This window comes from Nicotiana sylvestris, chromosome 8 (assembly GCF_000393655.2).
Source record: "Nicotiana sylvestris chromosome 8, ASM39365v2, whole genome shotgun sequence".
Taxonomy (NCBI): domain Eukaryota; kingdom Viridiplantae; phylum Streptophyta; class Magnoliopsida; order Solanales; family Solanaceae; genus Nicotiana; species Nicotiana sylvestris.
Window position 1 is genome coordinate 159,027,201 of NC_091064.1, and position 17,765 is coordinate 159,044,965.

General features: G+C 40.6%; 1 protein-coding gene across 1 annotated transcript; it reads left to right on the forward strand.

Moving 5' to 3' along the window:
- Positions 1-15,317: 15,317 nt before the first annotated feature.
- Positions 15,318-15,908, forward strand: LOC138875902 (uncharacterized). The gene has a single exon (XM_070154780.1). It carries the CDS (start codon positions 15,318-15,320, stop codon positions 15,906-15,908), a length of 591 nt encoding a protein of 196 aa, XP_070010881.1.
- Positions 15,909-17,765: the final 1,857 nt, after the last annotated feature.

Consider the following 17,765-nt stretch of genomic DNA (forward strand, 5'->3'; position numbering starts at 1 on the left):
AGTGTAATGGATATTGTTATGTAATTTATTCATTATGGGTTGTAATAATGTAATAATCTCTGTAATAAACAGATCTGGGGTTTATTAGTAAAAGTTGGAGGGGGTTCTATATCTTTGTTTGAAACTTGGGCAGAAATCTTTCCTATAAGTTTATTAGGTTGATTATGTGAATGTTACTACTCGTTTAGGGATCCTGCCTGTAGGATGTTTTCTGACTGTTTGTGATTCTGCATTTTCACATTTTTGGCATACTAGAGACACTACCTATAGATCTTTTATTAATTCTACATTAGAAATCCATGTTAATAAGATCCACGCATATTTCCAATCCCAACGTGCATTAGTGATCATGTATATAGGATTCAATTTGTGTGAATTAACAAACTTTTCTAGCAATTTGCTTTAAAAGTTCCGCCCACGTATGATTAATAGATACCATGCTTATAGGAAATAAAAATCAGTTTCAACTTGGACACCATGCCTATAAGAATAAAAGGAATTAGTTTCAAAACCTAGAAATCATGTCTATAGGATTTAAACTAATAGATGTCATGCCTATAGAGTGAAATCAGTTTGTGAACTTAGAAACCATGCTTATAGAGGTTTAAATCAAGTCAACTATTAGAGATCATGTCTATAGGAGTTAAATCAATTCTGCAAATTAGAAAGCATGCCTATAGGATCTAAAAGGGATAAAACATGCCTTTATGGGTTAAAATCAGTAACTCATTTAGAAACCATGTTATAGGTCTATTAAATAATTCGCAGAAACCATGCCTATAGAACTCTGTTAACCAGTTCCGAGTTTGACCAATTTTGGGTTATCACTTAGCTAAAATCTGTAGGGATTGCTAATGATTCTGGGCCTAAAAACTATGATATCTTGTTGCCTGAAAATGCCCAGATTCAAAGCTTCATAAAATCAGTAGGCAAACCAGTAGGTCCCGATGCTCGCCTTAATAAACTGCTTATTTATATTCTGTTCTGCTCATCTAGATATCCTGCCTATACGATCCTAAATTAATGAAGTTTACTAATTTAATTGTGTGCATTTGTTGTCTATTTGTGGAGGTCAATGTGAGCCCCTATTTGTTCTTTACATGAAATTCTATCTGAATTTTATTTGTCGCCTAGCTTTTCTCATTTTAAGCAACATAGGTCAGTCTAGAACCACCCTAAATAGAGGTCCTCAATACCTTCAGGACCATAGGTAAGGGACATGTAGTGCATGCATAGGATATGATTTAAAATCAATTAGTGTCCGCTTAAGTAATAACTTAAAGATAGTAATTAGGTAGTAAAGTAAATGATAGCTCATGCTGTCACTACCCAAAAACCGACCCGGTCGTGATGGCGCCTATCGTGAAACTAAACCAGCCGACATAATTCCCGAATCAACCATTACTCAATAAAAGTCATTTTTTATACCATTTATTTATCAATAATCTCATGATGTAAGTCAAAATAAACAGTGCGGAATAAATACACAAGCCCGGCATCTAGGTGTCACTAGTCATAAGTATATACTACAACTGTCTAACAACATAAAGACCAACATGGCCGGGAAAATCACAAGAATACATTAAGTAAGAATAATGAGGGAGAAAAGCAGGGCTGCGATCGCCAGGCAGCTACCTTGCTAACTCCGATGAACCTGCCACCGAGCTCAGAAATACCTGAATCTGCACAAAAGGTGTAGGGAGTAATGTGAGTACGCCAACTCAGTAAGTAATAAAAGTAAATGAAGAATGAGCAGTAAGAAATCACGTAAACCACGTCATAGCACCACAGTGGTTATAATATGTTCCCAAAACAGGATACCATTCAAGTCATTTCGTTAAATTTTTCAAAAATTCAGTAAAATCCTTTAGAAAATATCTTTATAACCATTTCAATAGAAGTTTAATGGAATATATAGTGAAAGTGATGAAAATCATAATCGGCCCCTCGGGCAAAACATAGTTCGTATACAACCCCTTGGCAAACAGAAATTCATAACCATTTCATAACTTAAAAATCTCGGAGGAAGTAACAAAGCCAATTCAATGACTAAATTCCGAACGCCTCGTAAAAACTTCAGTTTAAATGAAAGTTATTTAAAGCATTTGTTTAACATTTTAAATAGAGGCTCGATCTAAAGATGAGTGAAAGCAGTAATTTAATCAACATATTTAACAGAAACTCACTTTAAGGAGGAGTGAAAAACAGTAAGTTCATAAACAGGCCCCTCAGAAAAAGCATCACTCATATACATGTATATATAGCCCCTCGGGCAAGCCTCTCATTCACTCATGACTCAACTCTTAACCTACTCAGCACTCACTCTCAATAGGTACCATATAATAACCACCGCGGTGTGCAACCTGATATATATATCGCTGCGGCGTGCAACCCGATCCATATATTTAGTCGACTGTGCTCACTAGGGGTATGCAGACCCCGGAGGGGCTCCTACAGCCCAAGCACTATATCGCTGCGGCGTGCAGCCTGATCCAACATATCGCTGCGGCAATATATATATATATATATATATATACGGCCTGTAGCCCGATCCATAAATATATAATCCTCACAACCAAGCCCTCGGCCTCTCTCAGTCATTAACCTCACAATTAGACCCTCGATCTTTCTCAGTCATTAACCTCATAATCAGCCCTTCGGCCTCTCTTAGCCATCAACCTCACAAGCCACTCGGACTATCAGTCAAAACAAGGTGTTAGCTTAAGAATATCATTTATAGGATCAAAATTGAGTAAATAAGGTTGAGTTATAAAATCAGTAAAACACAGCATGACTGAGTACAATTATTAAGTCAAAACAGTGAGGAAGAGTAGTAAAAGCCTCATAAGGGTCCAAAACAGTTGGCACGAAGCTCAAATATGGCATTCCGCCCAAAACATAGCAATACTTTTTGAAACACAATGATATCAAATAGTATTCAATAAAATACGCGACTTAACAGTCGTACGGGACATACCAAGTCACAATCCCCAACGGTGCATGGCTCCATGCTCATCATCTAGCATGTGCGTCACCTCAAAGTAGCACAACGATGTGAAATCCGGGGTGTAATACCCTCAAGACAACATTTACAATCATTACTTACCTCAATCCGGTCCAAACTCTAGCCTGCGATGCCTTTGCCCTTTGAATTGACCACCAATTGCTCCAAATCTAACTAAAATCAGATACATACCATCAAAATATGCTAAGGGAACAAATCCCACTCAAAAATAACCAATTTACATCGAAAATCCCGAAATTGGCTAAACCCGACCCCCAGGCCCATGTCTCGAAATCCGATAAAAATCACATCAATAAAATCCTTACACTCTCACGAGTCTACCCATAACAAATTCATCAAAATCCAACCTCAATTGCTCATTCAAATCCCCAAAGGAATTCTCAAACTTTTCCTCCATTTTTCCCCAATTTTCACTCTAATTTCTCAAATTAAATGATGAAATTCAAGACTAAATCATAGAATTAAACCAAATATGAGAGAAGAATACTTACCGCAATTGCTCCACTGAAAATCTCCTCAAATTTCCCCTTCTCCCGAGCTCTCCAATGGCTTTTGTGATATTGGACTTAAACCCTCGACTTTTCAAATATAAACTGACTGCCCAGGTATTTCTTCATCGTGAACGTGGCAGCACCCTCGCGTCCGCGAAGCACCAAGCTTCACTGACCAAAATTCCCTTCTTCGCGAACGCGGGGGTCCACCCGCGAACGCGAAGACCAAACAGCCGACCCTACCGCGAATGCGGAACGCTCCTCGCGGACGCATAGCTTTAACTCAGGAACCTTCGCTAACGCGATGAACAAACCAGCTGCCCCTCTCAACAACCCTTCACGAACACAAGGCCCTCTCGCGAACGCGAAGAACAAAGCTCTGCAATAGAACAGAAGAAAAATTCCACAACTCTCAAAAACCAAGAATTGGTCCGTTAACCACCCGAAACTCACCCGAGGCCCTCGGGACCTCAACCAAACATGCCAGCATATCCCATAACATCATTAAAACTTGTTCCAACCTTCAGGACATTCAAAACAACATCAAAGCATCAAATCATCATCGGATTCAAGCCTATAAATTCCAAACACATCCAAATTCCGAATTCGATCAAAAAGTCTATCAAACATCGTCCGAATGACCTGAAATTTTTCACACACATCAAAAATGACACAACGGACCTACTCTAATTTTTGTAATTCCATTACGACCCTAATATCAAAATTTCCACTACCAACCGAAAAATGCCAAATTTTTCAATTTTGTCAATTCAAGCCTAAACCTTCCACGGACCTCCAAAATACATTCCAATCACGCTCCTAAGCCTCAAATCACCTAACGGAGCTAACCAAATCATAAAAATTCCAATCTGAGATCATATACTAACAAGTCAAAATTTGGTCAAACCTTTCAAATTTTAAGCTTCAAACTGAGAACTGTTCTTCCAAATTCATTCTGATTACCCTGAAAACCAAAACCGACGATTTACATAAGTCATAATACATCACACGAGGCTAGTCATGCCCAAGAACTGGTGAGCGAAGTGGAAAAGCTCAAAACGACCGGTCGGGTCGTTACATCCTCCCCCACTTAAACATATGTTTGTCCTCGAACGTGCCCAGAGTTGTTCCAAAAACAATCAAATCGCTGTGTAACCTTACCATGCACATACCCAGGGGTGATCCCACGTCACCCTATCTCATATAGGTCCAATAACACAATGCAACTGAAATTCCACAATCCATCCGAGCCCATAAACCTTGGAACGAATTTTCCACTTCCGAAATCATCTTTAAGATCAGAATCTCACATCTATACACTGAATAAATTCGAACCAGCTGTGATGAACCATACCTGCAACCTCAGATGCAATTACATGATATACCACATAACTCAAACACTCGTAGCGATAACTTCTAATCACAGTAGTTGCTCAAATAACTGAATATCGATAATAAACCTCTTATCAAATAAAGCCTCATTCCAACACTTCCGTATACTACCAATGACGAATGAAACAAGTAAAAGTCATAACCATTCCTCAGATCAACCATTCATGAATCTCCCTCTCCTTTGGCAAGGACCATAGCAAATTTCTGAGCCGAACATCGATATTATCCTTCCAACTCATTGAAACCGAATCCGTTTGTATTCATTCTAGATCCCAACGAGCTCATCTAATCCAACACAACTACTCTGATGACATGACACATCAATACCACCTAAAGCCACAACTCGTGCAATCCGCACACTAATAAGCAACAATCTAAACGTACTCAAATCATGAAAAATGACTCAAATGATAGAGTTGTAACGCAAGCTCACCAGTACCACCACAACACAATGATGAGAACCCATCACACGTTGTAGAACTAGAATATATGAATCTAACCCGAAGGATCACACCTCGACATAACTTCGCCGCAATGCGCGACCCTATCTAAACACTAGTTTGCATGAGACGCCTCAAATCACCATGCTCAAAACCATCAACAAAGCGCAATTTGATTCCTAGCACCCCAAAGTGAATCACCATAACCATGGAGAGGCAAATGACGCAATGCCATATTAGTCCGAAAGAACATACCTAATGCGCAACAAATTATGTAGCGCCCAATTACCCGTCTCGCTCAAATTCCGCAATAAAGCTCAAATGGAATCGCACCATATGCGCATATAACCAACAAATCACAACTCCTCATAACACAGAAGAGTAACTCATAGATCACTCCAAAACGCGGATAAGCTCAACAACAATTGAATGGTACATCTCTCAACAATAACAGTCTGGATTTAACAATTCTGACCCGGTGCAGAACACATATTCATGTTGGGCCTACCAGTGAACCACAAATCAACTCTGGTCACCCACAACCGATAAATAACCCTCCGAAAGTTCACAATGACTGAATCATATCACATACTATCATCTGACTAGCTTACCCATATCTTTACAGTCCACAACTGTGAAATAACCTATTTATGAGAACTCCTAGTCTCCAAATCCATAAAGCACATGAATCACCATATCTGATCCCAACTCCACCGCTCGAATATCTAACACATCCCTACTACTCGATCATCACAGGAGGGGTACTTCTAAAAATTCTTCTATGCCACCAAGCAAACCTTGTACGTCAGCAGTCGATCAGACAAGATAGTGACGCAATACCAATAAAGCATCCATAACTCAACACATCGCCCTTTCTAAAATGTATACCGTCATCAAGTCACAACAATCAGTGATCTCATTTATCTAGTCATCTGAAGCTCTCCATGCTGCCTAAGAATTTATGATCTTCCTTTCATAACTGAACCATGACCTTATACATGAAAATCTCAACCCCACACAACATACCGCATATACCATATCATTCTATAATAAATATGAGAACTTCATAATCCACTCCGGGCTACAAGCAACTACGTACTCAGCCAGCCAAGAACTTTTTCATTTGATCCCATCTAGGAGAAAATCATTATACATCCCATGTTCCTCATGCTAGTAGAAAATATACTTCTCTAACCATGGTAGAAACCATCAAGAACTCTCTAAATTCCATTTGCACAAGACCAAACCATCAGAACTAAATTCCTCTAACTCAACCCAGTTATGCAGGCCATCAAAACCTAAGAGCATTACCACGAAACACCTGTAGAAACCCAGTGCATCATAAGCACCCAAGAACCGATCATATCCGTTACCCTACCGATCCAACCTACTACCAAGATGTCCTAATTCTCTGAGTTCCTTCCGAATTACTTTCAAATTGATATGTTTCCTTGCTAGTACACCACTATCCTTAACTAAAACTTGCCCTATGAACTTTAGCTTAAAATCACATCGCCCTAAGGCTCGTAAACCCTCGCATTCCTCTGAAGAACCCCCAAAAGTACCACAGCCGAGATACCCGCTCTGAGAAGACTTTCTGCGAATCTAAAGTCATTACCTTCACCTTCCTGATACTGATGTGTAGAATCCATAATAATATAGAAATACCACGAGTCTTGACACCCTCCAATGCAAACCTCAGTTTCTAGCCAAATATACAACCTGAAAATCTCCAATTATTACATGTAAAAATCTTGAACCCATTAGACTCATTCTCGAGAGTCATCCACTCTGCTCAAACCTCACTTAGACTGATCAAACGAACCGGACGATCTGTGCTCCATTAGCACTCCAATACCATAGAAAGTAACCCCATTTTAATGCATCCAAATAGATTCCTGCACCATGTACATTACATCCTTAACCAATAACAACTCAAATCATTCCATAGATTCTTATACGCCCATGAAGCATAACATAACCCCTATCCAAAATTTCCTTTATTCGGGTCAACCTCGATCTCAACCTTTGTAAGCCATAACAGATTCACCAGTATGCCCCAAACTGGAACTAACACAGCACATAATCGTGCAATCGATTGATCAATAGCAGAATCCCCCACTTGGCTCAAAGCCATAGATCAAAACACACCATAACTCATAATGCATATACTTTATTACTACCATAATACCATAGTGAGATTAAACTCAGTCCTTTATAAGCTCGTGCAACACAGACCCTCTAGTACTTCAAATTATTTTCAAACCTTGCGTTCACCCTTGTAACGGTCAAGACAACTTTTCTACGCGATCCAAACTCAAACTGCAGCACGTATAATTTCACTGATAAAAGAGGACTCATAACAAACATCATAGGGACCACACAACTTCAGAATACTCCGCAGAATTTAATCCACTTGCTTAGCCTCAAATTGGCATCTCTCTATATTCCTCCATAATCATAACAATTACCTGGTCACTTACCCTTCCTAAGTCTGAACTCATATCACGACATGAAATTACTCCATTTACCAACTAGACAACATGCAAAAGATCCTTTATCATGCCCACAACTCGGGCTATACATCAACTCACGATGAAAATCAAGAACCGGACAGTTCTTACTACCCCCAAGCACACCCTTCTCACCTCATTCAAATCATACGAACACATCTCGCAGTCACATCACACCCATCACATAACTACCCAATCACCACTTCCCTTAATAGGGACACTATCGAATATATAAATCTAGAAACACGTGCTCACAAAATCAACAGCTCAAGGCTCAAGCTACCAGCAAGGTCCGGCCTCAAGTCCTCCAGACTGGCCCAACATCAACACACAGAAATCATATCTCGCCCCTTGATCAGGGAATCACAAGCCATCGATGCACATCTGATACTGAGTGCCCATGCTCGCATACGAACGCGTGGAAAGAGTTTCAAGAGTTACATTTAAAGTTGAATCAATGTCGCACGATAAGAATTCAAGAATGTAAAGTTTTCCTAAAGGTTCTGCAGCCTGCCCATAACTCGTGAGACCTATGTAACCTAGGCTCTGATATGAACTTATCACGACCCAAAAACTGACCCTATCGTGATGGCACCAATCGTGAAACTAGGCCAGCCGACAAAACTCCCGAATCAGCCATTATTCAATAAATGTTATTTTTTATACCATTTATTTACCAATAATTTCATGATGTAAGTCTAAATGAACAATGTAGAATAAATACACAAGCCCGACATCGGGGTGTCACTAGTCATAAGCATCTCCCACAACTATCTACCAACATAAAGACCAACATGGCCGGGAAAATCACAAGAATACATTAAGAAAAATAAGGAGAGAGAAAATCAGGGTTGCAATCGCCAGGCAGCTACCTTGCTAACTCTGATGAACCTGCCATCGAGCTCAGAAATACCTGAATCTGCACACAAGGTGCAGGGAGTAATGTGAGTACGCCAACTCAGTAAGTAATAAAAGTAAATGAATACTAAGCAGTAAGAAACCACGTAAACCACGTCATAGCACCACAATGGTTATAGTATGTTCCCAAAACAGGATACCATTCAAGTCATTTCGTTAAATTTTTCCAACTTCAGTAAAATCCTTTAGAAAATATCTTTCTAACCTTTTCAATAGAGGTTTAATGGAATATATAGTGAAAGTGATGAAAATCATAATCGGCCCCTCGGGCAAAACATAGTTCGTATACAGCCCCTCGGCAAACAGAAATTCATAACCATTTCATAACTTAAAAATCTCGGAGGAAGTAACAAAGCCAAATCAGTGACTAAATTCTGAACGCCTCGTAAAAACATCAGTTTAAATGAAAGTTATTTAAAGCATTTGTTTAATATTTTCAATAGAGGCTCGGTCTAAATATGAGTGAAAGCAGTAATTTAATCAACATATTCAATAGAAACTCACTTTAAGGAGAAGTGAAAAATAGTAAGTTCATAAACAGGCCCCTCAAGCAAAGCATCACTCATATACATGAATATATAGCCCTTCGAGCAAGTCTCTCAGTCACTCATGACTCAACTCTTTTCAATCAGCTCTCCCATACAGCACTCACGCTCAATAGGTACCATATAATAACCATTGCGGCGTGCAGCCCGATCCATATATCGTTGCGGCATGCAGCCCGATCCATATATATAGTCGACTGGGCTCAATGGGGGTGTGCAGACTCCGGAAGGGCTCCTTTAGCCCAAGCGCTATATCGCTGCAGCGTACAGCCCGATCCAACATATCGCATCGGCATGCAGCCCGATCCATCCACATATATATATATGCAGCCCGATCCATAAATATATAATCCTCACAACCAAGACCTCGACCTCTCTCAGTCATTAACCTCACCCTCACACCCTCGGTCTTTCTCAGTTATTAACCTCACAATCAGGCCTTCGGCCTCCCTCAGCCATCAACCTCACAAGCCACTCGGACTATCAGTCCAAGCAGGGCGTCAGCTCAAGAATATCATTTATGGGATCAAAATTGAGTAAATAAGGCTGAGTTATGAAATCAGTAAAACACAGCATGACTCAGTACAATTATTAAGTTAAAACAGTAAAGAAAAGTAGTGAAAGCCCCCACAAGGGTCCAAAACAGTTGGCACGAGACCCAAATATGGCATTCCGCCAAAAACATAGCAATACTTTTCGAAACACAATGATATCAAATAGTTTTCAATCAAATATGCGACTTAACAGTCGTACAGGACGGACCAAGTCACAATCCCCAATGGTGCATGGCTCCACGCTCGTCATCTAGCGTGTGCGTCACCTCAAAGTAGCACAACGATGTGAAATCTGAGGTTTCATACCCACAGGACAGCATTTACAATCATTACTTACCTCAATCCGGTCCAAACTCTAGCCCACGATGCCTCTGCCCCTTGAATTGGCCTCCAATTGCTCCAAATCTAACCAAAATCAAATTCATACCATCAAAATATGCTAAGGGAACAAAGCCCACTCGAAAATAACCAATTTACATCGAAAATCCCAAAATTGGCCAAACCCGACCCCCGGGCCCACATCTCCAAATCCAATAAAAATTACATCAATAGAATCTTTACACTCTCACAAGTCTACCCATAACAAATTCATCAAAATCCAACCTCAATTACTCATTCAAATCCCCAAAGGAATTCTCAAATTTTTCCTCCATTTTTCCCCAATTTCCACTCTAATTTCTCAAATTAAATGATGAAATTCAAGACTAAATCATGGAATTAAACCAAATATGGGGGAAGAATACTTACCGCAATTGCTCCACTGAAAATCTCCTCAAAAGCTCTTCAATGGCTTTTGTGATATTGGACTTAAACCCTCGACTTTTAAAATATAAACTGACTGCCCAGGTATTTCTTCATCATGAACGTGGTTGTACCCTCGCGTCCGCGAAGCACCAAGCTTCACTGACCAAAATTCCTTTCTTCGCGAACGCGGGGGTCCACCCGCGAACGCGAAGACCAAACAGTCGACCCTACCGCGAACGCTGAATGCTCCTCGCGGACGCGTAGCTTTAACTCAGGAATCTTCGCTAACGCGATGAACAAACAAGCTGCCCCTCTCAACAACCCTTCACGAACACGAGGCCCTCTCACGAACGCGAAGAACAAAGCTCTGCAACAGAACAGAAGAAAAATTCTGCAACTCTCAAAAACAAAGAATTGGTCCGTTAACCACTCGAAACTCACCCGAGGCCCTCGGGACCTCAACCAAACATGCCAGCATATCCCATAACATCATTAAAACTTGTTCCAACCTTCAGGACATTCAAAACAACATCAAAGCATCAAATCATCATCAAATTTAAGCCTATGAATTCCAAAAACTTCTAAATTCCGAACTCGATCAAAAAGTCTATCAAACATCGTCCGAATGACCTGAAATTTTTCACACGGACCTACTCCAATTTCTGGAATTCCATTTCGACCTCGATATCAAAATTTCCACTACCAACCGAAAAATGCCAAATTTTTCAATTTCGCCAATTCAAGCCTAAACCTTCCTCGGACCTCCAAAATACATTCTGATCATGCTCCTACGCCTCAAATCACCTAACGGAGCTAAGGAAATCATAAAAATTTCAATCTGAGATCATATACTAACAAGTCAAAACTTGGTCAAATTTTAAGCTTCAAACTGAGAACTGTTCTTCCAAATTCATTCGCGATAACCCTGAAAACCAAAATCTACGATTTACATAAGTCATAATACATCACACGAGGCTAGTCATGCCCGAGAACTAGCAGGGGAAGTGCAAAAGCTCAAAACGGTTGGTCGGGTCGTTACACATGCGCTAATGCTATGAGTAAAACCCCGACTTAAGGGAGTTGCAAAGCATTGCATGGAATGATCATATAGGTTTAAAAGCTTATGACCACCCCTATACTGCTGTGTAATAATAAGTTGAATATTATAGCTGTCCAAATTATTTTTAAGACTAATTCGCTTAATTTAAGTTCGGCCGGGACCAACCATTGTGGACCTCGAGGGGTACCTAACACCTTCTCCTCAAGGTAATTTCGAGCCCTTACCCGATCTCTAGTGATATAAACTGGTTATATGAGTAAATTGCTCTAGGTGATAACGCACCTTAATTCGTTAGGTGGCGACTCTTTCAAATCCAATTCTCTACCCTCACGGAAAGGAGTTGTCCCAAAAAATGTTGAAACCCGATTTCACGAGAAAAAGGAGACGCGACAGCATAGCGACTATTCTGGAGATATCTTTAGGCTCTTACCATAACGAACTTGTCTGTGAATTAGTCTTTAAGCATGTTTTTAGTATTCCGTTAATACTTGCACACCCCTACCCATTTTACATGAATTTATTTATGATTTTCTTCCCCTGCTTTATCACTTTTACTATGGAAACTGACTTGTCTCTTTGTTTTTCTTTTCTTAAATGTCTTTACAATTATTAAATACCGCATTTTTCATTATTCACCATGCAAATAACTGACAATATTTTCTTTTTACATAACTCCATGCTCAACATCTTATTCCACTCGTCGTACTAATACCATAGTGGCACTTGATGAGTGTCCGCGCTCTTCCTAAAACCACCCTTGAATTCGAAAAGGCTTATTTGCGGTAAAACTAGTCAATCAGTGGTGCAGTCAATGGTTGCGTGCCTTTCCCCCTCAAGTTGTCCGCTTGAGGGTACCAGTCTAGACTTCTATAGAAACCTTGCTCTAATAAATGTTGTATATGCATCATGGTCAAACCTAGCCGGGGTTAATATGATGTCTGCATAATAACCCTCTAAGAAAGCCTTGTCCAAAGTCCACTAGGATTTCCATAATCCCAATGGACGCAATCACGGTATGTGCATTATTTGGAGAGATAAATGCCGACATGATAATCGTTAATGTATAAATAGTCGAATTCGGAGGGGGCAAGGGTATAAATCTATTTATTTTGCAGAAAATGAGGCACGAAATCCCCAGGTTCGGTATGGTTCGAAGTATACTACCGTTGTTGTTGGACTGGTGGGAAAATCTTTCGCCAAGTGATAAAGATCACGTGAAAAGGGTTCTGGGAAATTTACCTTCTTTATTGGATAACCAAACAAACAACATGATGATCGAAGATGCTACTATGTTTTCGGACAGAGAAAGAGTTGTATTCCATTTTGGTGACATAGAAATGGCTCCCTTCTTGGAGTAAATCGAAGGATTTGCTGGATTACCATAGGATAGTCCCGGTTTACTAGTACTAGAAAACCGTAATACTAAGGGGTTTCTGAAAATGATGGGCTTGAGAAAGAATGAGGACTTGGAGTGCTTGAAGAAGTCTTACATACTCTTTGACATCCTCTATGAACGATACGGACACAGCAAATCTTATTGTATCTTTCATGATAAATTCTCCATCACTTTCCCTGGGTTTGACTCATCGTAGGGTTTTTGTATTCATCGTCTGCTTTTTGGGTATGATAGTGTTCCCAAGCCAAGGGGATAGAATTCACACCAGGTTATTGTAACCAGAGCTTTAATGGAGGGAATTGAGGGACAAACCTACACTATTGTCCCCATGATTATAGCAGACATATACCGAGCTCTGGATCATTGCAAGAAAGGGTTCAAACACTTTGAGGGTTGTAACTTGCTACTACATATTTGGTTGTTAGAACATCTTTAGAGGGGTCAGTACAACCAAGAGTTTCCACGGAGACCATGGAACGATCACATCGCTTTCCACCATCCTAAAATAATGACCTTTATCCCAGACAGATTTGCATAGCCAGAGAATGCTACAGAATGGGCACAATTTTTCAATAATTTGACCGAGGACCAGGTTCACTGGATGTTCGAGTGGTTCCCTAATGATGAATTCATCATCATATCCAGGGATGTTCCGCACTTGGTGTTGAATGCGTTAAGGGGAATACATCTCTATGTTCCTATTAGGGTCATAAGGCAAGCTGGTAGAAAACAAGTCATACCACGAGTCTCCAAAATAAGTCATTACAGAGCTGATTTTCAGGGTGACGCCATTCTATACAAATGTGAGGCCCAACACATGTGGCACTTGAAGATTGTCATGGAAAAGGACACCATCGAGCTAGATCGATATCACTCTGGTCATGTTACTTCTACCCCTCATGGTTAGAAGATAACATAGCAGAAATATTCAAGCCAAGGGTTGGTCAAGGAAACAGGGTCATAGATGAAGTCGCTGAAGCATAAGTGAAGTATGAGAGGCTACACAAGAGGGCCCTTGAATCCGAAGCCAAGCATCTGGAGCAACACAAGTTCGACATGGAATCAATCAACAAGTGGAAAGAAATGGCTACAAGGTCGGCAGAAAGGTTGGAGTACTTGGAGCAGGGTCTAATGGAACTGGAAGGGAAGAGGAGGAAAAGAGTCATAGATTGTTAGAATGTAGAAGGCAAAGAAGGAGGACATCTAGCAAGAGCATACCTGTTGTTGGACATGCACGACCTAGGGAATCTGATTGATGGAGTCAAGAGTGCCAAATATGGAGAAGGTCCCTCCGGGACCAAGTATATTAGGTTTATATGTTGAGTCATTTTGGAATTCGAATGTAATAAGGCAGATGCCATTAGTAACTCATTTATTTATCATCGTTTTTAGGTTCGTCCTATTTATTACATTAATAAAATGAGGCATTTATCAGCATTAGATCTCTCCAAATCTATTTGTCTCTAGGCCTATACGAGGTTCCCCAAATTAGAACACGAATTTACGTTTCTGCAATATGTTCTTAAATCCTACAAATGCTTTTCAGAATCCCTACTGATTTGTCTACCTTTTGTTATTTTGATTATTCCCATCCCTTAAGGTCGGTTCACAAATACTGGCATCATGAGCATATCACACCAGATCAAGAGGTCTTCCTCCTCTTCCTCCGAGTAATCTGAAAAGCAAGGGAAAGGCTAAGATGGATGATATGAGTGGTATCCGAAAAGAAAACACTGTACATGATGAGAATGTTGAAACTTTAGATGGTCAGAATACTCTGGCCCAGAATTATTTGGTCCTACAATTGGAACATAAAATACTGGAGTTGCAAGGAGAACTTGAGCAGGTTTGCAACTTGGCAAACCTCTCCCTCACCCTAAACGTCCCAGACGTTAACCAACAAAATGCTCAAAACTCAGCACCCCCTCAAAATACACCAAACCAATGTCCACAAAATCATCCCTCACCCCATCAATATGCAACTCCTCCCCAAAATCCTAATCCTCCACCAATACCCACTCCCCCTTAGCACTAACATCTTCCTACTCAATACCCACAAATCACTTATCATACTCCACAGAATACCCCACAACCTATTCTTGATACGCAAAACTCAACCAATGATCACCCCTACACTCCAACACCCGGCACCCACCAAAAAAATCCTATATACGTGGAAGCCTTACTCCACTCTACTCAACCAACCTCATACATCGAGAAGGACCTGCTCATTAAGAACATGGCCGAAAATCTCAAGAAGCTCACGAGTCGAGTCCAGGGTGTTGAAGGAGGCAAAGAAATTGAAGTTCTAAATTATGAGGATCTGTGCATTCAGCCAGACGTGGAACTGCCGGAGGGTTACAAACCTCCAAAGTTTGAAATATTTGACAGAACAGGTGACCCGAAGGTACACTTGAGAACATACTGTGATAAGCTCGTGGGAGTTGGGAAAGATGAAAGAATTCGCATGAAGCTATTCATGAGGAGTCTCATTGGAGATGCCCTATCTTGGTATATCAGTCAGATACCCAAGAAGTGGGTTAATTGGGTGAGCATGGCATCGAATTTTATGGATCGATTCAGGTTTAACACAGAAAATGAGCCGGATGTCTTCTACATACAGAATCTAAAGAAGAAACCAACGAAGACTTTTCGCGAGTATGCTACTCGATGGAGGTCAGAAGCTGCAAAAGTTAGGCCAGCATTAGAGGAAGAGAAGACGAACAAATTCTTCGTCAGGGCTCAGGTTCCTCAATACTATGAAAGGTTAATGGTCATCGAAAATCACAAGTTCTCCGACATCATCAAACTCAGAGAAAGGATTGAATAAGGGATCAAGAGTGGGATGGTGACCAATTTAAGGCATTGCAGGCTACGAACAAAGCATTGCAGTCAGGGTGTATATCGAAGAAGAAAGAAGAAGGGGTAGTGATGGTGGCCCAAGGCCCAAAATCTCCACTCACATGTCAAACACCTCAACCTACATACCAACCCCCACCTCCTAGATATTCTCAACCCGCTACCGCATATCACACTTATAACACCCAGCCAGCCTATTACCATTCACCTCTAACCCGTCAAAACTATCAAAAACCCAGACCCAGTTTTGATTGCAAGATGCTAGACAATATACCCCAATTGTTGAACCCATTGACCAACTATATGAAAGATTGAAGTCTACCAGATATGTCACCCTCATTCCTGTTGTTGCAATGGAAAACTTCTCCTAGTGGGTCAACCTAAACAAAACATGTGCATACCATTCTGGCATGAAAGGGCATACTATTGATGAATGCCACACTCTGAAAGATAAGATTCAAACCGTGATTGATACCAAAGTCATACAAGTAAAGGAAGTCTTGCCAAATGTCCGCAACAATCCCCTCCTGTATCATAGGGGTGAAGGAGTAAATATGATAGAAACTGATGAAGAATGGGATCCTGAGGGGTCAATTGGGCTTATTCGGGAAGGTGATGACCCTAAACCAGTAGTCACAATCACTCCCATTGTGGTACAGATACAGCCTTCAGTCAAAGTTGAAGTAGATGCATCAGTCCCGTTTGAAATTGAAGTAACAACACATGCAACTGCACCAGCTCCATTTGAAGTAGAGGTATCCACACCCTTCACTGTGACAGTAGCACACACACCTCCTTTCAAGTGTAACGCCATACCCTGGGATTACATTGCCGAAGCTAGGAGAAAGGGAAATTCAAAGATGGAAGAATTTGGTTCCGCACAGAGGATGATCAGAACTGGAAGGATCTATACACCCAAAAATTTGGGAAGAACAAGAAAGAAAGCTGCTACCAAACAACCCATCATTGAAACTGGTCCAGACGATCTTTGGAGGAAAGTACATGCAAGAGAATACTCTGTCGTTGATCATTTGAACAAGACTCCCGCCCAGATATCCATTATGTCGCAATTGCAAAATTCTTAGGCACATAGGAGTGCTCTGATAAAGGTGTTGAATGAAGCTTATGTAGTAGTAGAGAGATGGCCAATATGGTAGGGCAAGTACTGGAGAGTTACAAGATCACCTTCCACGAAGATGAACTACTACCTGAAGGATTAAGTCACAATAGGGCACTGCATATCATAGTATAGTTTGAGGACAAATTCATCACTAGAGTCTTAATAGATGAGGGTTCAAGCATCAACATTTGTCCATTGACTACTCTGAAAAGAATGGGCAAAGATTTCCATAAGATACGAGCAAGGAGTATGAACGTGAAGGCATTTAATGGATCTCAAAAGGCCATGATTGGGGAGATTAACCTTTGTCTGCAGATGGGCCCAACTTGGTTCGATGTTGAGTTCCAAGTATTAGACATATCTTCTACATACAATCTTCTATTGGGACGACCTTGTATACATGTCGCTGGGGCTGTGACTTCCATGCTACACCAGGCCGTGAAGTTCAAATGGAACCATTAGGAGGTAATCATTCACGGAGATGGAAGTAACCCCATTTACACCAGTCAAACTGTCCCGGTTATCGAGAATAGAAGAAGTCTAGGTGGAGAAACTTATCACCGCATTGAGCGTATCAACATAATTGAGAAAGATAAGTGGTGGAGTAACAAAATAGAAAGTATACTGGCATGGTCTGGGTATGAACCCGGCAAAGGGTTTGGGAAGAAACTCCAGGGCATTACCAAACTGATCCACTTGAAACTTCAT